This window comes from Bos grunniens, chromosome 24 (genome assembly GCF_055505025.1).
Source record: "Bos grunniens cultivar Pamir isolate PY7600 chromosome 24, Bosgru_T2T1.0, whole genome shotgun sequence".
NCBI classification, from domain to species: Eukaryota; Metazoa; Chordata; class Mammalia; order Artiodactyla; family Bovidae; genus Bos; species Bos grunniens.
The window spans coordinates 23,074,852-23,101,245 of record NC_141188.1 but is presented as its reverse complement, the minus strand read 5'-3'; the positions used below and the strand labels follow the sequence as shown (position 1 = coordinate 23,101,245).

Genomic DNA, 26,394 nt, shown 5'->3' with positions numbered 1-26,394 from the left:
TGGGGAGCCAGCACTTTCACCCCAGACCAACTGACAAGTGGCGAGCAAAAACAAACAAAATGACCAAACCTTATGGAAGTGTATTATACTGTCTAAAAAAAAAAAATAATAATAATAATAAAAAGGACTTACCTAGTGGTCCAGTGGTTAAGAACCTGCCTTCCAGTGCAGGAGACATGGGTTTGATCCCTGGTCAGGGAAATGATCCCACGTGTTCCAGGGCAACTAAGTCTGAGTACCACAACTACTGAGCCCACACACAAGATTTCACATGACATGACTAAGACCAGAAGCAGCCAAATAAATAAATTATAAGAATTTTTTTTTTTTAAATAGAAGGCTGTGGGCAACCTTCTATGGAAGGCCCACAGTCCATGCTTAACTGGCAGAGACAAAAAAGAAAAAGCCAGTCTCAAGCGGTCACATACTGTATAATTCTATTACATAACATCCTTGAATAAAAAAAATATAGAGATATAAAACAGATTGTGGTTGCCAGGGGTTAGAGGGTGTGGGTGGGGATAGATGGGGGTGACTAACGAAGGAAGAGTGTGAAGATCTTTGTGGTGATGGAATAGTTCTATACTTTGTTAGAGAATCTGCACATGTGATAAAATGGTACTGAACCATACACACACATTGTACCAATGCTAATTTCTGGGTTTTGATATTTTGATATTTAAGTATAGTTAACAAGTTTATAGCTTTTTTATAAGTTAGTGTTATAAGAAGTAACCACCCGGGGGAATGGGTGAAGGGTATGAAGTACATCTCTGTACAGTTTTTACAACTTCTTATGCATTCATAATTATTTCAAAATAAAAGGTTAAAAAAAGTTATCCTCCAATTTTGATACTTATGATAATTATTAACATTATAATCCAGATTTTTGCAGCTCTCTGCTTTCTGGGGACAATGTTGGGATATATTGCATTTTCCTGCTTCTTTGAAAGTTACATATGGCAGGTCATTCAATTTGGCCATTGAAACACATATATAAAAATTACACGTGGGGAGAAGTGTTAGAAGACCTTGTGCAACTTGCCATGTGCACTTCTACTATGTCTACCAAAGAGGAACCATGTGCTGTTCTGGACTCTTCTTCAGCCTGGGCTAAAGTCCCCCACCCCCACCGCCAAAGGACTTGGAGTACAGGCCGGAAAGGAACTGTGTAAGCTCCCAGCATTTGGGGCTTTTGGATATAGACATCAATAAACTAATACAACAATTAGTCACCATTACTTGCCCATGCCCCTTAGAAATGCTTCAAATGTACTGCTCTTATCACCAGATCCAAAGCAAGGCAACTTCCCACTGCTTATGATCCCCATTAACCACTCCCAAGATTGCCTTCACCCTGCTGACACATACTTACTGCCTAACCTTACCCATGATGACTACCCAGCTGGCTACTTCCACTTAGTTTAATGTTTTTGAGGTTCCTCTGTGATGTATGTACCTTCCATGTATGTTCTATGTATCTTTCATTCTGTTTTATTGCTGAATAGCAATCACTGTATACATATACCACATTTAGTGTATCCATTCACCAGTTGCTGGACACCTGGACTGTTTCTACCTTTCGGGTATTGTGAACAATGCTGCTATGAAAGTTTATATACAATTAGCTATCTGAACATATTCTCAGGTTTTTTTTTCCCACCTAGGAGTGGAATTACCGGGGGCATGCGGTACTCTTATGTATAATTTTTAAAGCATCTTTTAAATCAACTTCCAAAGTGGCTGCACCATTTCACATACCCATCAGAAATGTAGATCAGGGTTCTAATTTCTCATCTCACCAACACTTGCTATTTTCAGTCTTATTACAGTCATTATAGTGGGTGTGAGGAGCTTTCTCATTGTGGTTCTGATTTGCATTTCCCTAGTGACTAATGATGTTGAACATCTTTTCATGCTATAGTTGACCATTTAAATATTTTCTTTGGTAAAATGCCTATTCCATTCTTTTGTCCATTTAAAATTTGATTATTAGTTTTATTAAGTTATGAGTTGTTTATATATTCTGAATACAAGTTTTTTTTAGCAGGTATACAATTTGCAACTCTTTTTTGCCCGAGATGGTTTTTTTTCCTTAATATGGTTATTTTTAAAAAAGATACAAACTTCAAAGTGAAGTTTCCTTGTGGTACATTAACAGGCCAATCATGATTCACTTTGTTTCAAAATATTATGTAAGTACTTTTAAAAAGCAACTTTAAACTTTTATTTTAGACTACTTGGAAAATGTAGATAAGCACAAAATAGGATAGTAAAATTCCAGAGACAATCTTCAGTAACATTATTCGCTTCCAGCCTTTTGGTTCTTTCTGTGAACATACCTTTATTTAAAAAATAAAAAGTATAAACATGAGCTTCATCATTCCAACTCTTGGCTGGCAGGCAAGACTTTACAAAAACCTCTGAATGATTCAAGTAGAAAATTTATTATGTCTATGAGTGGCAGAAGACCAGGCTTGCATCTTTTCTTAGATTAAGGGACAGCTAGGTACTGGAATTAGTGCCAAGGAAGATTGGTTCCCAAGAGGTCACAAGTGGAAGGGCCCCTCTCAGCACCACGCGGGAGACACTGCCCCAGTTACCCGCGTTGCGGGGGGCCGCGGCTGTTCAGTACCCCCAAGGCCTGGCTGCCTCTTCCGGCTGTGCTGGTCGGGGGCCCCCCCTCTCGCCGCCCACCCTGGGTCCAGAACCTCCTGCATCCCCGGCGCCGGCCGCAGAGCTCAGCACGGCCGGGCCGAGGGGCCGCTGACCGTCCTCCAGCTCCGAGTCCTCTGCTGCAGCTCGCGGGTGAGAAGCAGCCAGGGGCTCGATAAGAGGATCTCGTCGGCGCGATGAGGGCACCGTCCTTTCCTCCCACCCCGCGATCTGCTCGACGTGAAACGGCCCGAGTTGTGCTTCACTTGGGGCGGCGGTAGCGGCCCCTTTGTCCGTGCCCAGGTTCAGGTGGAGACCACCAGCCCGGACGGCACGGCCGAGCCCGTCTCAGCCCCAGCCTCTCGCCCGGGGACCCCTCGCTCCGGGGCTCGGGTTCCGCGCCTCCCGGCGGGTCGGACCGGCAGGGGGCAGAGGCGCGGAGGAGCCGGAACCTCCAGGGCCCCGAGGGAAGCGCCGCGGCCCCGAGGTGGGCTCGCCGCAGGGACGGGGGCGGCGCATCCGGGTGAGCGCGCGGCGCCCCCGCCTCCCCCGCGCAGCCGCACGGGCCGCCGCCGCCGCGAGCACGCCGCGCGCGCGCGGGGAGGACCGCGCCCAAGCGGCCTGCGCGGGTGGCCCTGCGGCCCCGGCCCGCCGCGCTGAGGCGGCCCCGTGCGAGCGGCAGCGGCGGCGGCATGCGGGGCCGCCCGGAGTAGCGCGCCGAGCCCGCGAGGCCCGGCGCGGAGGCGGGGGCGGGCGCGGCGGAGGCGGGGCCCGCGCCGGGCCCGCCCGCTCGCCGGGGGAGCCGCCGGCAGTGGCCGAGAAGGCGGCGCGGCGGACGGCGGCCCGAGAGTAGCGCCCGCGCTGCGGCCCGCGGGACCGCGCCGCGACCGCCGGGGCCGGCCTCGAGGAGCGCCCGCTGCCGCCGCCGCCGCGCGCGGAGCGAGGTGAGTGTCCGCCCGCGCCCGGGCCGTCCCGGAGCCGCGGCCGCTGGCGCGGGGCGGGAGGAGGCGGAGAGGCCCGGCCGCGTCCGCGTCTCCCGTCCCTTTGTGGCCGGCGCGGCCGTGGCCGGGGCGCGGGCGCGCGAGGCGCGGGGTCCGGGTCGGGGACTCGGGGGCTGCTGGACACGCGGCGTCTCTGGTTGGCAGCTGCGGCGAGCCTCGAGTTTCCGTCCTAGTTTGACATTGAGTTGGGACCGTTTTTCTTTAGAAGACGGAAGTTTGTTTTATTGACCAAAAAATACAGCTAAATATGGCTCCTGGTTCGGTCCGGCGGTGTGGTACTTGGAGCCGCTGTGCCAGGCTGACCCTCGCCGGGCCCGCGCGACGGAGGAGGGGAGGACACGCGGGCGGCCGGAGGTGGGGGCTTCCCGGCCCTCTGCCCGCGAAGAGGACCCGGCCCAATTAGCAAATGTCTGTGGATGGGAAGTAGCGGGCTTTAGATAATGTGGCAGCGCTTCCTGGAAGAATGAATGAATGAAATGTCATTTACTCATCCATAATCAATACAATGCCCATTTAAAGATTTGCCAGGAATTGTGATGATTTGCAGTGTCATTGCCTGTCTTACCTGGTCAACCTTGCTACGTGAAGGTCCCCCCTCCTTCGAACTTATGACCTTGGCCTCATTCACAGAGCCACTCAGCTAACCAAGCGGACTTGACATTTTTTGGCAAGTGTGGGCAATGGTCAAAGTAATCTTTGTGATTGTGAAGTGTTTCTGGAGGGCAGAGACGATACTTTATGGTTAATACAATGACCTGTAACAATTCTTGTCAAGAACCCTGAGAGGCTGGAGGTGGTGTTGGGGTGGGGGGTATTTTGTCCTCCTTTCACAAATGAAGGAAGTTAAGGCCCTGAGACATTGTAACTTTCCAGGTCACAAGCTAAAGCAGGAGAGCTGGAATTCACACCTAGGTCTTATTAATCCAGGGCTCTTGACATCACATCTGTGTCTAGACCTAGATTGGCCATTATGGTAGCCACTAACCACATGTGGCTATTTAAATTAATTAAAATTGAAGTTTTGAAAAGTCACTAGCCACGTGACAAGTGTTCGGTAGCCACATGTGACCAGTGGCTACTGTTGAACTTGTCTAAGACCATATATCCATTTGTTCATTCAGTAAATATTTATTGAGTGCTATCCATGAATAAGGCACAGTTTTAAGTCCTGGGTATACTGTGGTGAATAAGAGGCAAAATGTCCTTGGCTTTACAGAGCTTGCATTTTACATGATAGTTTGAGGGATGCTTTCTGTGGTACCTTCACTGCTTTGCTAATTCGATGTGGTTTGTGATCCAGCAGCATCTCTGTCCTCTGAGAGTTTGGAAGAAATGCCGAATCTCAGGTCACAAACCACGTCAGCTGAATGAGTTTCTGTTAAAGTGATTTAGCAGGTCACAGGTGATACAGATATCAGATCTCAAGTGATTTGATTTCACATTGAAGGCCTTATTCAGAACACCAGTGATAACTGGGTTTAGCAAATGTCCTGATGGATTGTTTGGTAGGACTCTGAAGCCAACTTTGAAAGGCCTGGAAATACTCATCATTTACGCAGATACTTGTTAAATGCCTGGCTTCTGCAGTAGAGAGTCAGCTTGTATGGGAGCAGAGAGGGTGTCTTCCGTTTCTGTGTCTTTTCCAGCCGTGTATTCCCAAAAACTTTACAGTGCCTGGTAAACAGTAGACACTCAATAAATGCTTGTTGTGTATATTAATGAGCCTATTCTGAAGTCAGAACTAGTTAATTCCAAGCAGTTTCAGGCCAAGTAATTTTCAGGGCATCAGGTAAGAGCATAGCACCAGAAGCAAAATGAAGGTAGATCTACATGTAGCTTTTCAGCTCTAAGCCCCTAGGTACCCTGACCTAAGTTTCATTTCCTGGTTCCCTTGTGTGCCCCATCTCTTTCTCTTTTTAATAATATAAAATAATATTTATAAATCTGGGTCTTGTTTGTTAATACCATATATATATGTGCTCGTGTGTGTGTGTGTATATATATATTTGTGTCTTTTGTTTTTAAACTAAATTCCAGACTGTATTTGGATTTCGCCAATTTTTCCATTAGTGCCCTCTTTCCATTCCAGGCTCCAGTCCACGGCACCACATTGCATTTAAAGTCATGGCTCCTCAGTCTTTGGTCGGTGGCAGTTTCTCAGCTTTTGTTCTGTGTAACCTTGGTAGCTTTGAGGAGTACTGTCCTGGCTGTCTTCAGTGGACAGCTTTCCATGGACCAGATAGGATCATCAGTTCTGGGCAAAGCATCTCATATTCAGGAGAGTAAGGCCATGACAGGAATAGCTCTTACTTGTTTGTTTATGTAATATATGAATCTGTTATGCTTCTGTAACAACTTGTAACTGTAGTACTCGGTTTTCAGTAGCAGATTTTTGGGATAGGTTCTTATTTGGTTGAGATTGAAAAGAGTGTTAACATTCCAAATGTGAACCCCTGTTTTAAAATACACTGTTTTTATTTTTATGGTGGGTTGAGAACTGGGCTGAGGTGGAGCAAGGAAAAAGGAAGGATGAACTAAAAGAGGTAGGCTGTCAGAGAGGGACCAAGCTGCACAGAGTGACAGACAATGGAGGAAAGAAGACAGGCAGCTGCGCAGAAGAGGACAAGGAGCGAGTACCGACTGTTGGTTCATTGACTTGGTTAATGTGTGCTGGGCAGTTCCTGCGTATCAGATCCAGTGCCGCTAGGTACTCACCATGACTGGGGTGAGACAGCATTAGATGAACGTGCAGGGAAATACATGATAATTACAACTTGTGCAGGGTGCTAAAAAGAAAAGGTGAAGGGTGTTGGAGAGACTGGGGCAGGGGGGCTGCTGCCTTTGGTTGGCTGGGTTGGTGAAGAAGTCTTCTTTTGGTACGTGACATTTGCATTCCTTGCTCTGGCTTTTGGGGGCCTTCTACTGTTACCCCACACTGCTTAGTCCATCTTTTGTGTTATCTCACGACACACACATGTCCCTTTCTTCATAGGTGCTTATTTTTAGCTTGGCGTCTTTATACGTGATTTCTTCTACCCAGAATGTCCCCCTGTGCACTTGCACTTGTGGAAGTGCTGTCTCTTGTTCAAGGCTTTGCTGAAATCCCATCTCCTTTATGAAGTCTTTCACTGTTGATTTATGCCCATGTTCGTCTCGCTACTTGAGTGTATGATGCTTGAGGGTAGGCATAATGTTTTACATTTATAACTACGCATCCTCAGTCGACCACAAAGCCAAGGTTGATAAGGGGTTGTTACAAAGGTGGACCTATTCTGAAGTGTTGACATTTGGGTAATGAATCTTAGAGCAGTGAGTGAAGGTCCAGTTTTGGGCTTTTTAAATTAAACTGTTTTTGTGGAGCATAATTGCAGATCCACATGCATTTACAAGGAATAATCTAGAAAGATCCCATGTACGCTTTACCCAGTTGCTTCCAGTGGTATCATGTAAAACTGTAGTGCAGTATCAGCCACTATGACGGTGTCATCAATGCAGTCAAGATAGAGAACATTTCCAACACCGCATGCTTTCTGCATGTTGTTCTTTTATAACCATACCCTCTTCCCTCCTGCTCTATCCACTCCTTAAGGCCTGGCAATCACTCATCTGTTCTCCATTCTATAATTTTGTCATTTCAAAAATGTTTTATACATGGAATCATATAATAAGTACCTTTTGGAATTCACGTCTCCGCCCTCCCCCCCCAGCATAATTCTCTGGAGACTAAGAGAAGTGCTGTGTATATCAATAGTTGCTTCCTTTTTATTGCTGAGTAGTATTTCATAATATGGATGTACTTTTATGGTTCCTATAACCATTTTCCTGTTGAAGGGCATCTGGTTGCTTCCAGTTTTGGCTGTTGTGACACTGTTGGTTGAAAAGGCAACATTTTCTTCCATGGAATTGTTTTTGTATCTGTAAAAAAAAATCAGTTGAGTGTATGTGTATGAGTCTGTTTCTAGGTTCTTTATTCTGTTCTATTGATCTATGTGTCTGTCCCTCCTCCAATGTTATAGTCTTGGTTACTGTGGGATATAAGAAGTCTTAAGTGGGTGTGGAATGATTCCTCCCACTTCAGTCTTCTTTTTCAAAATTGTATTAGCTTTTCATTCCTTTGCCTATCCATATAAGTTGTAGAATAATCTTGTTTATATTTACAAAAAAGTCTTATTGGAATTTTGATAGGAGTTTCGTTAGACCTGTATATCATTTGGGGGAAAATTGATGTCTTACTATGTTGTCTCTTCTAATCTATGAACATGGTATGTCTCTCCATTTATTTAGGTCCTTGATATCTTTAATCAGCATTGTGTAGTTTTATCATACAAGTCTATGTTTTGTTAAATTTTGTTGGGTTTTTGTTAGACTTATGTATAAGTGTTTGTATTTTGAGCAACTGCTGTTTAAAATTTTTCGGGATCCATGTGTTCATTGCTAGTATAGAGAAATATTATTATAACTTTCTTATGTTGATCTTGTATGCTACAGTCTTGCTGAACCCGTTTATTAGTTCAGGAGTTTTTTGGTAGATTCCTTGAGATTTTCTAAATAGACAACCTTGTCATGTCTACATAGGGACAGTTTTATTTTTTCCTTTTCCATCTATATGCTATTTATTTCCTCTTCTTATTGATACTGGCTAAAACTTCTAGTACTGTGTTTAAGAAGAATAGTAAGAGAAGACCTTTTTGCCTTGTCCCTGATCTTAGGGAGAAAGCATTCAGTCTTTCACTATGTTTTGGGTCAGTCTCAGGCAGTCCGTAGTGACGCCATTGGCTAGAAATGACCGAGGGCATTCACCTGGGCCTCTGGTGAGCCCCCACCCAGACTTTCCCCCTTTTGGAGCCAGTGTTGTGTCTCGACTGGCTCTGGTGGTTCTTACCATGATTGTAAGATACACCTCAGTGAGAACCATCAGGGAACTTGGAAAAGAAGAGGTTTATTACTTACAGGACCTGGAGGAGGGTGCATGGCACGCCTGAGGCCTCACAGTGGGATTGTGGGTAGAGAGTGCTGATTGGGCTTCTGCTTTCATTGTGGCTGATGGTGAGGTTCCTGGGATTTTGTGGCTTCTCTCTTGGTGAATGTAAAATGTAAGAGCAAGAATTAGGACACAGGAAGGGAAAAGCAAACCATCAAATGGTCAGTTATCTGATCTACAGAGCTCTCGGAAAAAAACAAAAAACCGAATTTTATGGGTGAGGTGGCCTGACTCTATCTTGTATATCCGGCAGTGTGTTTATTCAAGATGGATGTCTTCGGATGCCCGGGCAAGCAGAAGCTTAATGCTAGGCATTTATATTGTATAACCAAAAAAGCTGACTGTTGGGCATTTATGCTACACACTATTAAGTTTAGTGTTAACTGTAGGGTTTTTGTAGATGCTCTTCATCACGTTGAGGAAGTTCCCTTTTATTCCTGTCTTTCTGAGAGTTTTTATCATGAATGGGTGTTGAATTTCGTTAAGTGCTTTTTGTGCATTGATTTTTATGGTCATGTAGTTTTTCTTCTTTAGCCTATTGATATGATGGATTATTTTGATTGATTTTTAATTGAGCCAGCCTTGCATTCCTGGGATAAATCCCACTTGGTTTTTTATCTCTTTTATATGTTGTTGAATTTTAATGACTAATAATTTGTAAAGGACTTTCTGGATTTATGTTCATGGGGGCTTTTAGCACTATAAATTTTCCTCTAAGCACTGATTTAGTTGTGTCTCATGAATTTTATGTTGTGTTTTTATTTTCTTTCAGTTTAATATATGTATTTATTTCCCTTGAAACTTCTTTGACCCATGGATTGTTTAGAAGTGTGTGGTTTAGCTTCCCAGTGTTTGGAGATCTTACTGTTATCTTTCTGGTTTTGGCTTCTGCTTTGATCCTGTTGTGGTTGGAGAACAAACTCTGTATGTTTCAGTTCTTTTAAATTTGTTTTGGCTTGTTTTATGACTCAAAGTATGCTCCATCTTGGTATATGGTCTGTGGACACTTGACTAGAATGTTTTTTCTGCCGTTGGAGTGTTTTATAAATGTTCATTAGATAATGTTGGTTGATGGTGTTGAGTTCTTCTGTACCTTCCTGCTTAAGTGTTCTGTCAACTCTTGAGAGCGGGGTATTGAAGTCTCCAACTGTATTTTTGGATTTGTCTGTTTCTTTTTTATTTTTTAATGTTGACTGTTTTTAAAGTGTTTATTGAATTTGTTGCAATATTGCTTCCCTTTTATGTTTTGGTCTTTTGGCCCCGAGGTATGTGGGATCTTTGCTGTCTTACCAAGGGTTGAACCTGCACCCTCTGCATTGGAAGGTAGAGTCTTAACTGTTGGACTGCCAGGGAAGTCCCCTGTCTGTTTCTCCTTTTAGGTTACATCCGTTTTTAGCTTTACATATTCTTCAGTTCTCTGGTGCATACACATTTAGGGTGGCTGTGTTTCCTTGGTGGCTTTACCTTTTCTGTCACTGCATGATGTCCTTCTCTGTCTCTGGTAATTCTCTTTGCTCTGAATTCTACTTTGATATTAACATAGCCACTACTTTTCTTTCTTCTTCTTTGATTGCTTTTCCTTTATTGTTTGGATGATATATCCTTTTCCATTCTTTTACTTTCAACCTGCCTAAACTGTTTTGTTTGAACTGTGTCCTGTAGACAGCATATATATAGTAGGGTTGTTTTTCTTTAATTGATTTTAGCAATCTTTGTCTTTTTCATTGAGGCATTTAGACCATTTACATTGAATGTAATTATTGATGTTAGAACTTAAGTCTGACGTTTAACTTTTTGTTTATTCCCTCCATTTTTTTGTTTCTCTGAATATTGCCCCCCTCCTCCTCTGCCCTCAGCTTCCTGTGGGTTACTTGAGTTTTTGTTTTTTGTTTTTGTAGAATTCCATTTTAATTTATAGATACTGTTTTTTGTGGAGAAGGAAATGGCAACCCACTCCAGTATTCTTGCCTAGAAAATGCCATAGACAGAGGAGCCTGGTCGGCTATAGTTCATGGAGTCATAAAGAGTCGGACTCAACTGAACACATACACACACACATACATACTGTTTTTTTGAGTGTATTTCTTTGTATGGGTTTTTTTAATTAAAAATATTTTTACTGGTATACTTCTTCTAAGTATTACATTATATATATGTAGCTAATTGCTGTCTACCGGCGTCATCATTTTACCAGAACCTTTGCTTCCCTGTGCATCGCTTAATCCTCACTCATTTTAATACGATTGTATGTATTTCTTCTAAAACATTTATAAGCACCCTAGACACTGTTATAGTTTTTGCTTTCACAAACATAAACGAGTAAACTCAAGGGCAGAAGGGAAGCCTCTTTTTCTATATTTTTGCGTATTGTGTTTTCTCCTGATGTCTCAAGATTCCTTCCCTTATTATTTCTTTTTTAAGAACTTCTTTAGCCTTTCTTAAGGGTATGTCTGCTGCTGACAGACTTTCTTAGTTTTTCTTCATTTGAGAATGACTCAATTTTGCTCTTCATTCCTGAAGGATATTTTCTTTGAGTATAGGACTGTGTGTTGTTGTGTTTTTTTCGTTTTAATTTTTATTTATTTATTTTTGGCTGTGCTGGGTCTCCGTTGCTGTGTGGACTTTTCTCTAGTTGCAGAGGTCGGGACTACTCTCTAGTTACGGTGCACGGGCTTCTCATTGTGGTGTCTCCTCTTGGTTGCGGAGCATGGCTTCTAGGTGGAGAAGGCAATGGCACTCCACTCCAGTACTCTTGCCTGGAAAATCCCATGGACAGAGGAGCCTGGTAGACTGCAGTCCATGGGGTCGAGAAGAGTCAGACACGACTGAGTGACTTCACTTTCCCTTTTCACTTTCATACATTGCAGAAGGCAATGGCAACCCACTCCAATGTTCTTGCCTGGAGAATCCCGGGGACGGGGGAGCCTGGTGGGCTGCCGTCTATGGGGTCGCACAGAGTTGGACACGACTGAAGCGACTCAGCAGCAGTAGCATGGCCTCTAGGGCATGCAGGCTTCAGTGGTTGTGGCACATGGGCTCAGTAGTTTGGCTTCTTTGCTCTAGAGTACAGGGTCAATAGTTGTGGCACATGGGCTTAGTTGTTCCACAGCATGTGGGATCTTCCCAGATCAGGGATGGAACCTGTGACTCCTGCGTTGGCAGGTGGATTCTTTACCACTGAGCCACCAGGGAAGCCCAGGATTCTGTGTTGGTCTTTTCTTTCAGCACTTAAAAACTGTTGTACCATTTACCTCTGGCCTCTATGGTTTCTTCCTTCCTTGTTTCCTAAATTACAGCCTTGTTTATTCTACTCTTTTCTTGCTTTTGTTTTGTTTGGCCGTGCCGCGCCGCATGGGATCCTAGCTCCCTGACCAGGGATCAAACCCATGCCCCCTGCACTTGGAGTCTTAACCACCGGACCACCAGGGAAGTTGTATGGCGTCCACGGTTTTTAATGAGAAACCTGGTGTTTGCAGGTTTTTCCTCTGTATTTAAGTTATCATTTATCTCTCACCATCCTCAGGACTTTTTCTTTACTTCTAGTTTTCAGCTTAATTGCAGTAAATATTGGTTTGAATTCCTTTGGGTTTATCCTGTTTGCATTCACTCAACTCCCTGAACCTGTAAGTTTATGTCTTTTGCCAAATTCGGTAAGTTTTTGCTATTTTTTCTTTTCTTTTTAAAAAAATTATTAATTAATTTATTTGGCTGTACCAGGTCTTAGTTGCAGCTCTTGGGGTCTTACATCTTGATTGCAGCATGCAGGATTTTTTTTTTTTTTTTTTTAGTTGTGGCATGTGGGATCTAGTTCCCTGACCAGGGATTGAAACCAGGCCCCTGCATTGGGAGCTCAGAGTTTTAGCCACTGGACCACCAGGAAAGTCCCACCATTACTTGAGTACTTTTTCAGTCCACTCTCTTCTCTGTCTTCTCAACTCTTAATTACTTAGATGGTAGATCTTTTCTTATGGTCCCACAGGTTCCTAAGGCTGGCAGTTCTTTTCTAGTTTCTTTCCGCTGTTCAGATTGAGTAATATCTATTGCTGTGTCTTCCAGTTTTGTCCCTTCCATTCTGCTATTGAGTTCATCAACTTTTTATTGCAGTATTTCTCAGCTCTGAAATTTCCATTTTGTTCTTGTATCTCCTCTTTCTTTGTTGAGGTTATTTATTTATTTTAAATTTCAAGCATGCTTGAAATTTCTCGTTGAAGCATTTCTGTCATAGCTGCATTATAATCATTCTGAGATAATCCTGCTATCTCTGTCATTTTAGTGTTGGTGTCTGCTGATGTCTTTTTCATTTAGTTTGAGTCCTCCTGGCTTTTGGTATTGAGAGTGATTTTTTTTTTTTTTTTTTTAATTAAAACCTGGAAATTTTCACAATATGCTATGAAATTCTAGATCTTATTTAAGCCTTCATTGTAGCTGGCTTTTCTTGATACCTCTCTCTCCATCAGGGGTAGGGGATGCCATGTGGTGCAGCCTTGCTACTGCTAGGTATAGTAGAAGTACAGGCTCCCCCCTTGACTTCCCTTGACCTAAGAAGTAGAGAGAGTGTTCTGTTATGGCCAGGTGGGGTTAGAGGTCCAGGATTCTCAGGGCACATGGTGTGGAAGGGTGCCTTGTTACCAGCCTGGGTGCTCCACTTGGCCTTCTCAGCAGCACTCCATTGTGGAGGGGGTCGGGGTGCCTTGTTACAGCTTGTGAGTATATGGAAGTCTGAGCTTGTTGTACCTTACCTTTGTTGGCCTGGGTGGGCCACAGTTTTTTCTATGGTGTTTGTCTGGAGTAGAGTGTTTCCCCCCACCCACCAACCCCCTGTAGAGTTTTCTGTCTTGCTAGGATGTCCCTTTGCTGGTCCTTTGGCTAGAGAGAGCAGGCTTTTGTTGGGCTTTTTTTTTGGGGGGGGTGGTCTGTGCCTGTTAGCATTTCCAGTTGGCCAGCTCCTTCAGCTCCAAGTCCAGGAGCAAAGGTGAGACCCAGGGTAGTCACCATTGGGTTGTTCTTCAGGGACTGAGGTTTTGCCTTCTCTCCTCATTTATGAGTTTTATTACATTTGTTTCTTCTGGGAAGCAAATGTCCCTGACAACCAGTTTTTGTCCTGGGCCAGTTCTTTTCTAACATATGTAAAAAATGAATTACAAGAAAAATGAAATAAAAAATGTACAATATATAACTGCCAGTTTTGTAGTTTTAGATTCAGTGGATGTACAGTTCTGTAACGTAGCTGTCAGAGTTTCTGAGTCTTTACTCTCAGTCTCTGTACTCACTCCTTGTGGAGTGTCTAAGGACCACACTGACTAGCATTGCCTAGGGTATAACTACTTGATTCTTTTTGAAATTAGAAGTCAGTGATCAGTCATTCAGTTCAGGCTCTCCTCTGCCATTTTCCTTGTCTTTTTGTAGGGACATCTTCAATGTGAAACCCTTTTAGTCCTTAAGGAGAAGGAATGTTTTAGGGCAGATGTAACATTAGCAATGAGAGTTCAGAGTGCATCTCTGATTTTATATGTCTTATTTCTCCTTTAATTTTTAGGGTTCTTATACAATGTCATAAGTTATAGAATAAATTCCTATGCATGTTTATAAGAATCTTTTACAGTCATTGTAACTTCTAATGTTACATGGAGAATGTATGATGGTTCTGTAAATCATGGGTTCTGTAAAGATGTCTAAGCATAGGTTTCTGGTGTGTAGTCTTCTGGTTGACAACCTTAGCTGTGGGACAAACACCAAGGGACACTAGATAAAGCCTTCTGGGGAGCCTTGAAGTGAATTGAAAACAGTTCCTTAGGTTTAGATGTCATTGTTTTTGCTAGATTTTATGTCCTCAGTAGTTACGACTTCCTTTTTGTTAAAAAAAAAAAAAAAAAAAGTTTTTTTTAAGTATCAGTTTAGTTATAAAAAGAAGTAGAATTTGCATTTGTTGGTAACGCCACATGCTAAGTTATTGGATTGGGCTTTGGAAATTGTACACTGCAGTTTATAATTTATTGTTTATCTTAAGGTTAAATAGCGAGTAAAATTTTCTAGTAATCTCATTTTTCCATCTCTTGGGATTAGTGAGTTATCAATAAACATTTTATTAGTATTTACAAGTCCCTGTGCATGGCAGGAGTTGTAGAGGGTTAAGTGAGGTCTGACCACTTCAGAGAGAAGTCCATATTCTGCTCATAGTCAGGCTGCAGAATTAGTTTTAATTATTTTAAGCATTTCCATGCAAAGAGAACACATCCTAATGAAATAGGCCTGTTGCAGGGAGAGCAGGCATGAGAACTTCAACTTTTACCCAGAATCAGGGCCATAAGAGAACAAAAACAGCTTTGCCACTCTGAATGGAGAAGGGTTGCAAGATGGTCTCTGATGGGAAACTTGGGAGAGGGGTGAGAAAAGAGAGGGACGAAGAAGACGGTTAATGGTAGACAAGGCATCTTTGCGCAGAGCTGGAGCCCTATGACAAGCAGCCTCTGGCGCATTTCAGCACTTGAGCTGTAAGGACGCCCCCGAGAGAAGGGGGCTTGGTGGTAGGAGCTTTTGACTGGAAATGCTCTGAGTTGGAGGAAGGGGTGCAGTGCTGGCGGCTTACCAGCCAGTGTTGATGAGCTGCTGTTGCGGGCTCCCACCTCACGAGGGGAAGCTTGGGGAGTATCAGGGGAACAGCAGGTTGGTTGAGATAGACTGGGACGTAGGCTGTTGACAGCGGGAGACGCTGCTACAAGGCGCACACAGCGCACACAGGACGCGATGCTGGTAGACTGATCAGTGCCGGGCACTATGCTAAGTGCTCTAGTCATTTAATCTGTTGTTTTGTCTGTTTCTTAGTTTTCATTGTAATTCATCTATTAACAGTCCCTGGAGGTTAATACTCTTCCCGTTATCCCGTCCTTCAGATGAAGGATGAAGGGACCACAGCCCAGGGAAGTTGGTGAAGCTGGTATCTGCACTCATCCCTGTTTCTGTGCCTTTACATGACAGTCTGGCTCCAGAGTTTATGGTCTTAACCACTAAACTCTAAGTAGACTGCCTGGTTAGGATAGTTCAGGCAAGATTGAGAGGCTTCGAATGCCAAGCAGAAGAAGATCACATTATTTGGGGGACAGTAGAGAGCCATTGATTTTGATGGGACTGTTGATTGACATCCGAATTCAACTTTGATATGTGTGTAATTGGGTGATTTTTATTTTAAGACTAGAGGTAGTACCTGAGGTGCACCGGTCTAGTTGACTGTATGTATAGGAACATATTGGTGCATTTTCAGAGGTGGAATCAGTTTTTCTTGTCAGTGAGTGAAGGAAAGAGAGAAGTTAGTCACTGGAGCTGTAGAAGAATATCATCATTAACAGAAACGCAAAAAGACAGGAGACTTTGAGGATAGTTGCTGAGTGTGTCTTGAGACACATTCAGCTGCAGGTGCCAGAGAGGAACTCCTGAAACTGTCCTGCGGACATCATAATTGTGGAGCTTGATCTTGGCAGGAGAGGTCAGTTCTGGAGGTACAGATGAGCGTGAGCAGCCTGGAGATGATGAAAACAGGGCATGGAAGAGAGGGATGAGAGACGAAGCAAAGGGGATGCTTACATTTGGGACTTCAGAGAAGTAAAGAGCCTTTTACATCATCACTGAGCAAATATTTATTGAGTGTCTGCTAAGTGCCAGATGCTGTAAATACACAGTGAACAAAAAACACGGTCCCTGTGCTTGTTGATCATGCAATCTAATGGGGTAGAGAAAAACGAGGATAATTAAGTGAATTATGAGAGTTTTCAAAGAAAGCTAAATAATGGGGAAATGGTGTTCCAGTTAAGATCCAGATGTCAGAAAAGCTTTTAGTACAGAGAGTGGGGGCCAGAGGATTCCAGGTAACAAGAGTGGTGTGTGCAGAAGTCAGGCAGCAGAAGAGAGCTCACCCTAAGGAACAGGAAGATCAGTGTAGCTGAAGGGCCACTGGTGCAAGGGAAAGAGAGGTGAGATGCAGGGAGAGAAATCGGTGTTGGCTGATGGGACGATGGACGTTCATCCCAATGCTGTTGGAAGGCTTTGAGCAGGAGAGAACTCTGTTTCAGATTTTAGGCAGATCACTCCGCTGCAGTGGGGAGCATGGTTTTAAGCAGGAGGCAGGATGGGTGGAAGAGAGGCGTGGAGACCAGTGAGGAGACTTGCAGGAGGCCTGGGCTGCAGTGGTGGCAGTGGGTGTGTGAGGACGAGGATGGTGCTAGCGTTTCTCCCAGCAGGCGGCCCGTGCCCTCCCTGGCCTTCCTCTTGGTGCTGCTTTTTTCTCTGTCGCTCGATGTATCGTATTGACGCTCAGTTTATCCATCTGTGTTCCCTCTAGACTGTGACTTCCTCAGCAGAGGTAGGGACCTTCAGTTACTAGTCTCTTAAGAACCGGTGCTTTGCAGCTGAGGAGTGAGCAGTAATGCTGAATAAGAGAATTCGCCTGCGAACCTTTGGAGGTGCAGGACTATGGTTAGGTTTGGATTGAGTTTTTCCCTGAGAGAAACTCTAAGGCCTGGGCTGGCCGGTGGCAGTGTTTCGGGGAGAGTGTGCTCACTGTGGGGTCTGTATGGCACTCAGAGGTGTTTCCAGGTGCCTGATCACCGGAGGTCGGGAGGAGAAACGAAACAAAGTCAGGAGAGCCATGGGGGAGGCCTTGTGAGGAGCGACTGTCCAGCGCTCAGTTCCCGGTGCTCCTGGGCGGGAGGACCTGGAGAGCCTCTGTAGTTCCAGCAGAGCTGACAGCAGAAATCCTATTACGTGGTGAGAAGTGGCGGCCGCAAGGGGAGCCAGTTCCCCGAGGAAGTGTGAGGGGAGAGGGTGGGGTCGATGGGGGCAGCTGGGTGGGGTGGCCCCCAGGACGGGGGCCGGGGGTGGGCATCAGAGCCTGTGTGTAAGCAGTGGGGTGGCCTGTGAGAGCAGGTGCCCGCACGGGGCGGCGGGGCAAGGAAGGAGGGACAGGGCGGCTGGTGGCCAGTCATCAGCTCTGAGGACTTTGCTCTTTGGGTGTGCCCCTCCTTCAGGGCAGAGGGTTCTGTGTTCCCACAGGAACCAGGAATCCTGATTTTTTTAAGTGAAAAGTCCTGATTTTTCACTGTTGGCAGTTCATTTTTTTTTTCCAGAATCTTGTTTTATTGGGGAGAAACCAAGCCCTCACCTCTGACAGTTACCTCAGGAGAAAGGGCTGGCGAGTGTCAGAGACAGCAGAAAAGTGTGTGGAACAAGGCTTCCGAGGCTCTGGGAAGGGATGCAGTCAAGTGTGCCAGGGGAAAACACGGGGAGGGCTCTGAGTGGAGCAGAGGGGTGTGAGTCTCGGGAAAAGGACTGGGGCTGCCTGGTGTGGCCAAGGGGGTGTGCACGTTTGGGCATGAGGCATGCATACGTGGCCAAGAGTGTGTATACACATGGCCAAGAGGGTGTGCACAGGTGGCTGGCCGGGCTGGTGAGACGGGTTTACAGTGGACCTAGTCAGCCTGTTGTCAGGACTTTCTCTGTAATGATAATACCCTAGAAGTCGAAGCAGAATAAAACAGTGGCGCTGGCCTGGGCTTCGAACTGAAAAGCTGAAAGGTCCAGTGGGTGAGGGTTTTTTGTGTCAGGAGGGTGTTATTACAAAGGTTGTATGACTTCTAGGTTGGTAGCTGAGCATGTGGGAAGTGGGATGGGGGAAGAGGAAGTGGCTCAGGGGCAGATGGAGAAGGGCAGGTTTGGTGGGGTGAGGAGTGTTTGAGCCAGATGGGGAGAGTGTGGCTGGGTGTGATCTGTGTCTGTGTTTGGGCTGAAGGATTGTGTAAGATAGGGGCTTCCCTGGTGTCTCAGGCAGTAAGGAATCTGCCTCCAATGTAGGAGACCCAGGTTTGATCCCTGGGTTGGGAAGATCCCCTGGAGAAGGGAATGGCAACCCACTCCAATATTCTTGCCTGGAGAATTTCATGGACAGTGGAGCCTGGCAGGCTACAGTCCATGGGGTTGCAAAAGAGTTGGACACAACTGAGCACACACTCACATTGTGTAAGATATCAATAGGCAGGTTGGTGTCAGGCTCTGAGACAGAAGACAGATCACAGGATAGAGGCTGATGAGGAAGACAGTGTTAGAAGGCAACTTGAGTGTTGCAAGCAACAGAAGATGGAGGGGTTGAAAGTAGGTAGTGAATCCAGTGCTGACTCAACCCATCGGGGAAGGTTGGCTGGTGTCTTGAAGATCAGTCTCAAAATAAGGATACTTTGTGGGTGGGGCCTAAATGAAGCAGCAGATTTTGACTAATCCACAGGTCAAGCTTAACAATTACAATACGCTATTTTTAATAATATGGCAAATGTCCTATGTAGAATATTCTCATATATAACAAAAAATGTAATAAAATAACACGTAAGAGGGTTGGGACTGACAGGTGGGTCCACTTGCGATTCACTTGACCCACACCTGCAGCAAGGCTTGATTGCCAGCCCTGACCTATTCTGTTCTCATTTCTTAGCAGCTCCGAGACTTTTGAGAAGTAGCAGTGACTGACCCAGTCAGGCCATCACCTGGGCACGTAGAAATCCTTGCCTATATCACTTTCCGCAAGGCCAGGGGCTCAATGAAGGTCTTCAGATTTCCCTTAAACTTTCAGCAGTAGAACCCCATTGGCTGGGTTAGTAACCAGACCATAAGCCTATGGCAGCCAGCTGCTGCCTGTTGACTTGGCACCCTCCAAACAAAACTAAACAAAAATGATTATGAATTTAGGGATGCTTTCTTCTCTCCATCTGATGTCCACATGTTCCTGCATAAAAATACTACTGGGAGAGTAAGACTAAAGTCATTTTTTTTTTTTTTGCATTGTTAAGTAATAGGAATTTTTTTGTAATAGAAGTTAATGTTTACATAGTAAAATATCCTGACAGTACTAAAAGTTATATAGTGAAAAGTAATTCTTCCACCCCAGTTTTTTTTTTTTTTCACTTGCACATGGAAGTCATAGATGTTTCTGGGTCAGATGAGAGTTGACTTAACTTTCTTTTTGTAAATTAGAATATTACAGAGAGACATGATAACTAAGCTATAGGGGAAAAAAACTCCCAGTTGGATGTGATTTTCAGTAGGCATTTTTTAAAAGTTTAATTTGGGTTGTATTTAGAGACATGAAGGAAGGTAAGGAGAGTGTGTTTTGGAGAGAGAGGGTGCTGTGGAGACCAGGGAAAACAGGAGAGGTTTGGGAAAGAACTTGGGACACTGGGTGTTAGGTGCAGAAGTTAGGATAGGTTCTGTCGGAGCAGAAAGCAGCACCCAGTCACTTAGCCTGGGCTTCTCTGAGCCCTGAAATTTAAAAACTTCTTTTCTCCACAGACTCAAAATGGGAGCTAAAAATAGTAGCAAGATTCAGATTGGGCAGGAAGGTGGAAATAAGACGGATCAAAGTAGCCTGGAATCTAGTGATGTAGAGTAGCATAGTAAAAATAGAATTCCGGGAAAATTTGTTGAGGACTTTAAACCTAAAACAACCTAGCTGGATAACTTATACTTTTTTCCTACCTTTGGATAATCTCTGCCCTTACCTGCTATGGGCTTCCCTGGTGGCTCAGACTGCAAAGAATGCACCTGCAGTGCAGGGACCGGGTTTGATCCCTCGGTTGGGAAGATCCCCTGGAGAAGGGAACGGCAACTCGTTGCAGTATTCTTGCCTGGAGAATTCCATGGACAGAGGAGTCTGGTGGATTACAGTCCATGGGGTCACAAGGAGTCAGACACGACTGAGCGACTAACACTTTCACTCAACTTTACATACTGTTGAGCTATAATAGAGTTTCATTATGAACATGAACCTTCTAAATGCTAAAGTGTGCAGAACTAGGGAGAAAGGTTTCCACCAGAGAAAGAAAAAGGGGGATGGTCTCCGCCTTTGTGTTTCTGTATAGAGAGCAGCAGTGAACCTGAGATGGACGTATGCTGATAAAGTCTCAGCAAGATTATACAGGCTGGAGAAAGGTAATTCTCCTGAAGGAATTGAGGCTGGCTGCCAGACAGCTAAAAAGAAACGTCTGCTTTTCAATATCAAAAGTTTTCATTATTCTTAAAGGGAGCCCTCATACACAGTTGGTGAGAATGTCAATTGGTGCAGCCACTATGGAAAACAGTTTGGGGGTTCCTCAAAAAATTAGGGCTAGAACTACCATATGATCCACCCTTCCACTTCTGGGTATTTACCCAAAGAATCAAAAGCATGAATTCAGAAAGGTATATGCGTGCCTACATTCATTGCAGCCTTACGTACAATGGCCAAGACATGAAAACAACTTGAGTGCCCATCAGGAGCTGGGCAGATAAAGAGTATGTGGTATATAGACACAGTGGACTACTACTCAGCCACGAAGAAGATGACATCTTGCCATTTGCAATAACATGGATGGACCTCGAGGAAATTATGCTAAGTGCAATAAGTCAGACTAAATACCGTATGATTTAAATACATGATTCACTAATCATTCTAAATACATGATTTCACTCATGTGGAATCTAAAAAACAAACAGAAAACAAAAATAAATGAACAAATCGGACAAAACAGACACACACGCAGAGAACAGAGTAGTGGTTACCCAAGGGCAAAGTGGATAAAGGAGATCAACTGTATGGTGACAGATGGAAGCTGAATTTTTGGTGCTGAGCGCCCTGCAGGGTATACAGAGGTAGAGATACACTGTTGTACACGTGAAATTTATGTTACAAACCAATGTTACCTCAGAAATGTTTTTGCAGTTCTTCCCACTGTAGTACCTTATTTGTAGGAGAGAAATAATAGCTAGAATTTATTTAGTGCTTTGCTCAATACAGTTTATACTGTCTGAAATCAGCCCTCCACATGCTGCTTCCTTAATCATCACAAGAGTCTTGTAATGTGGGTAACCACTTGTGTGAACTTCCCCGATAAAAGGTGCGAGAGCCAGGTACAAACCCAGGTAGTGTGTGCTGCATCGCCTCTGTGCTGTTCAAAAAATTATGAATTAGTTAATGCTTTTAAATACAATTGAGTTTTATTAACTTTTTGTGCAGATTTTTAAAAGGTAGTACCAGGTCTCTCTCTCTGTCACTCACACACAACTTATATAATGTGTTCAGAAAGTTCGTGAGGGAGTTCTTCAACTTCTGAGGCTTCTTGGCTCTAGATTAGGAATCACTGGCCGTGCTTGTGTTGATGTGCAGTTCTCTCCCAGGCACAGCTACTCTGTCCCCACTGTGTGGCTGTCAGTGGCCCTGAGTAATCTAAGGCAGTCATGGTAGTCCCATACCCCTTGCTAGGGACTGATTCAAAAATAGGCGTGTTCCCATTTTAGGCTGAGCAAAGTGTGCAGAAGCTTCTGCGAAGGACTTTTTTCCTTGTCCACGGCACAGGGAAGAGGCCCATCTCTTTCTGTAGATGTTGTCAGATTTGACTGTGAGGCTCTGAGCTGCTACAGTGATCTTGTTATCAAACTCCAGGAGGAAACCAGCTCTAGAACGGGGCTGAAAGAATTGCAGAGGAAGGGAGCAGGAGTTGTTAGGCTAAGCCAATCCTGAATTCCACCCTACCCCTGGAATAACAGTTATGTGAGCCAGTAATTTTCTTTACGTTTAAGCAGTTTGAGATGTCATTTCTGTTCACTTAAAGCTAATGGCATCTCGGCAGATGTCATAATGCAGAATTGCAATGGGAAGAGATAACAAGATTCCTTCTGCTGAATATTCAAAGTAAAACTATTGAGATACTGTTAAAGCAGGCTGATTTGCTAGCCTGGGAAGGAAGAAATTGCATGAATTAGAGTCAGAGGACCCGAGTTACAGTTTGTGCTTTGCCGTAAAGTACCTATGTCATGGGCTTCCCTGGTGGCTCAGTGGTAAAGGATCTGTCTGCAATGTAGGAGATGTGGGTGTGATCCCTGGATTGAGAAGATCCCCTGGAGGAGGGCATGACAACCCACTCCAGTATTCTTGCCTGGAGAATGTCATGGACAGAGGAGCCTGGCGGGCTACAGTCCATGGGGTGGGTCACAAAGAGGTGGACTCGACTGAAGCGATTGAGCACGCACGCATGGACGGATATCACAGAACTAAAATTTCCTATCAGCAGTGACAAGAAGGTTGCGCTGAACAAGCTGCCAAGTACTTTTCATCTCAAACATCCTCTATTTTGGGGCCCATGAAAAGTATCTCGTTAAACTTAATTAGGAATTGAGGATTTTTTTTTTTAAACAGTGAGCCATCTTAGATTTCTGTCATAGTCTAGTAGCCCCAAGGCAATGTTTCTGTGGCTTGTATGAACATAGCACCGGTAAAGTTTTTAACAGTGTTTTAAAAACTCTTCCACCCACCCCAACTCTCCAAGGGCTTAAAACCAGTAGCACTTTTTATTTATTAAAAAATTTGTTGGAGTTTTTTTTTTAAATTTTATTTTATTTTTAAACTTTACATAATTGTATTAGTTTTGCCAAATATCAAAATGAATCCGCCACAGGTATACATGTGTTCCCCATCCTGAACCCTCCTCCCTCCTCCCTCCCCATACCATCCCTCTGGGTCGTCCCAGTGCACTAGCCCCAAGCATCCAGTATCGTGCATCGAACCTGGACTGGCATCTCGTTTCATACATGATATTTTACATGTTTCAATGCCATTCTCCCAAATCTTCCCACCCTCTCCCTATCCCACAGAGTCCATAAGACTGTTCTATACATCAGTGTCTCTTTTGCTGTCTCATACACAGGAGTTTTTTTTTAAGATTCTTCAGATTGTTCGTATCCCCCCATCATCTCTCTCTCTTTAACATTTTCTGTGGAATATTTCAAATATATGCACAAGTAGAATAGTATAATGAATTCCCATATAGTCATCTTCTCACTTCACATTTTGACAGTCTTAAAGCCGTAGCTTTTTAAGTGCTTATGGTTGGCTCTTCTAGTAGAGATTTTTCTTCCCAGCTAAACTTTGGAGCTAAATTAGGTCTCCCTTGCTTTAAGGTTTCAGTTGTCTGCATTTGTTTGTTTAATACTGTTTTTTTTAGCATCAAAAGAAGTTACAGCACTGTGAAAACAAGTCTTTCTGTTAGCAGCTGTGTCCAAACAATTATGACTGTTTAGGCATTTGTGTTTGTGCCCGTCACGGTAGGATGAATTACGCTGTACTAATGTGCAGCCCCCAAATCGCAGTGGCTTATATACTGGTTGGCTGGGGACTCTGCCTTCTTCCCCTCTGGGAGCCAAGCTGAGGGAGCAGTTACTGTCTTGAATGCTGCCAGCATTGTCACAGAAGGAAGAGAGCAGGCAAATTGTGCACTGTCTCTTAAAGCTTCTTTGCGTCATTTTTGTTCACATATCAGGGGCCAGAGCAGGTCATATGGCTAACCCATATTTTAAGGGGATGGAAACTTGCAAACCTACCAGCTGCCTGCCAAGGGAACCAGAAGTATTTAGTGGATAGCACTAAACGATTATCACAGTATTGAGACAAATAGAAAATCTCTTCTGCCTTTCAGCTTTATATGTAACAGCTAACGCTTCAAAACTTGTTTCCTCTCATGGAACAAGTATAGGTCATGATATTAAAATTAACCTCATTGTTTTCTTAGCTCTTGTTTATTTAAAAGCTACTTTCAGACAAGTTATTTAGGAAAAGTCCTCAAGAGAGGAAATACCGGTTTTGAGATCAGATCCCTGGCTCTTTCTGGAAGAGACAGATTTTCCATGTCTCTCAGCTGATATAGTGGATCAGGGAATCTGCAGGGTAACTGTAGACTCTCAGGTGATGTGGTGGGTCAGGGAATCGGCAGGATAATTGTAGCTGCTTCACTTCTCTTTAGAGGAAGACCTTTCCCCATCTTTGCCCCTCATCTTTTAAAAAGTAACATTTTGGATTTGAATTCTGACAGGGGTAAAATCCTGGCTCAGACGCCTAGAATGTTTCAAGTGGGGTTCAGGATTTTATATCGGATCTCTTTGGTTTATGTCTTTTGCTAGATTCTGACCGTGCCACATGAGTCCTATCAGTCATAGCACCGGCCATATTTATATCACCTTCTGGAGGAAACTGTGTGATCCCCTCCAGTCTTTGCTCCAAGGTGCTCTTGGTTGGTCATGATTTTATAGCCTTCAGGAATGTGCACCAGACCAAGGCAGCCAGGCTTCTGTGAGACCTGGCTTGACAAGGGAGAGCAGCTAGCTCCTCTCTCTTCTGGAGAATTTAACCACCAAGACTGAGTCCGAGGCTCTGAGCCTATTAAAAAGCCATAAGAGAGTAGAAAAGAGACTAGATCAATTCTAGCTGCCGAGGGGCTTTGCATTTCTGCTTCTGTCTGTGTGCCCAGCTCTCTGGTCACTTCTGTCCTGCTTGGCTTGGGAGTCCTGGGTTCCTTGCATGTTCTGTAGAATAGAATTAGGAGTATTTGTTCCAAAGACCCAGAACAAGAGTAGCTGGGGCAAGAAAAGCTGTTCTCTCTCGTGTCCAGGTCGGGGCATAGACGGCTCTTGGTGAACGTGGCAGCTCCACGGGACTCTGGGACCTTGGTGGCTCCAGCTCTCTTCTCTGTCTTCCCGGGGTCGAGTCTTCATCCTCGTGGCCTGAGCTGTCACATTCACATTCCACAAAGCAGGATGGAGGAAGAACAGAAGAGGATGCACGTTGTCGTTGTCAGTTGCTAAGTTGTGTCCGACCCCATGGACTGCAGCACGCCAGGCTTCCCTGTCCTTCTTCATCTCCCAGAGTTTGCTCAGACTCATGTCCATTGAATCGGTGATGCCATCTAACCATCTCATCCTTTGTCACCCCCTTCTCCTGCCCTCAGCTCCAATCCTTTTTGGACACCTCAGGAAAGGTGCACAAGACTTCTCATATCAGCTAGAACTTCACTGCAGGGAGACTGGGAAATGTACCCATACTCTAGCTGTCTCATGTGCCTTGCAAAAATTGGGGGTTCTGTAACTGCAGAAGGCGACTCAAACAATGGACCCCTCACTGTTTGCTTGGTGTATCTTGAAAGTAAACTCTGTTGCTTAAGGCTGTTATCATGCCTTGGGATGAAAGGCATGTAAGTCACGTCTCATAATGTCTTTTCGTTTCATGCCTATTTGTGCCTATTCCACTAATTGTTTCAGCTAAACTAAACAAAGATTCATGTGTCTGTTTACTAAAATGTTCTTTAATCATCATCCCACTTCAAGTACAGTCCTGGGTATTGAGAAAACACAAAAATGAAGTAATATGTGACTCCTGCCCTCAGGGAGCTCACAGTGTGGCAGAGAGATGTAAATGAATAGCAGCAGTGTTGTGTGATAAGTGCAGTAATGAAGGTCCTTGTTGAAGATAGGCAGTATACTGACTAGGATGGCGGAGAGGAACTGCTGGCTGCATCGTCCCCCTCTTTTCTTCCGCCAAGACGCAGGAAATGAAGGCCGCCAACCTCGCCCTAACTAAGCGCTAGCCATGGTAGGGGCACCATCTGTGCAAATTCAGATACTCTTTCCTGCAAGAATTTCCCAGTGCTTTCCTATTAGTGTGCAGATAAAAGGTTTCTAAAAGCAAATCCCTGAATCTACCACAATAAAGAGCAATATATATGCATAGTTTAACATACATATATCTGTATGTACAGTGCTTTATAGAGTCTTCTCTTGTGTTGTTGGAAGAGGGTGTTTGTTATGACCAGTGCATTTTCTTGGCAAAACTCTATTAGTCTTTGCCCTGCTTCATTCTGTATTCCAAGGCCAAATTTGCCTGTCCAGGTGTTTCTTGACTTCCTACTTTTGCATTCCAGT

At 44.4% G+C, this 26,394-nt stretch overlaps 2 protein-coding genes across 3 annotated transcripts in view; one reads left to right on the top strand and one right to left on the bottom strand.

Annotated features, from left to right (window-relative positions):
- Positions 1–2,324: 2,324 nt before the first annotated feature.
- LOC147345936 (uncharacterized) overlaps positions 2,325–26,394 on the bottom strand; it is a 44,440-nt gene continuing 20,370 nt past the window's right edge. The window contains exon 2 of the mRNA XM_086372741.1: positions 2,325–3,599. Within this exon, the coding sequence (XP_086228867.1) occupies positions 2,918–3,599 (682 nt within the window). The 3' untranslated portion in view covers positions 2,325–2,917. The remainder of the gene's footprint in view (positions 3,600–26,394) is intronic.
- Positions 3,462–26,394, top strand: part of GALNT1 (polypeptide N-acetylgalactosaminyltransferase 1) — a 124,060-nt gene continuing 101,127 nt past the window's right edge. The window contains exon 1 of one of the 2 annotated variants that reach the window (XM_086372740.1): positions 3,462–3,599. The gene's annotated coding sequence lies outside the window, so the exon portion shown is untranslated. The remainder of the gene's footprint in view (positions 3,600–26,394) is intronic. The other variant, XM_086372739.1, reaches the window with a different exon arrangement.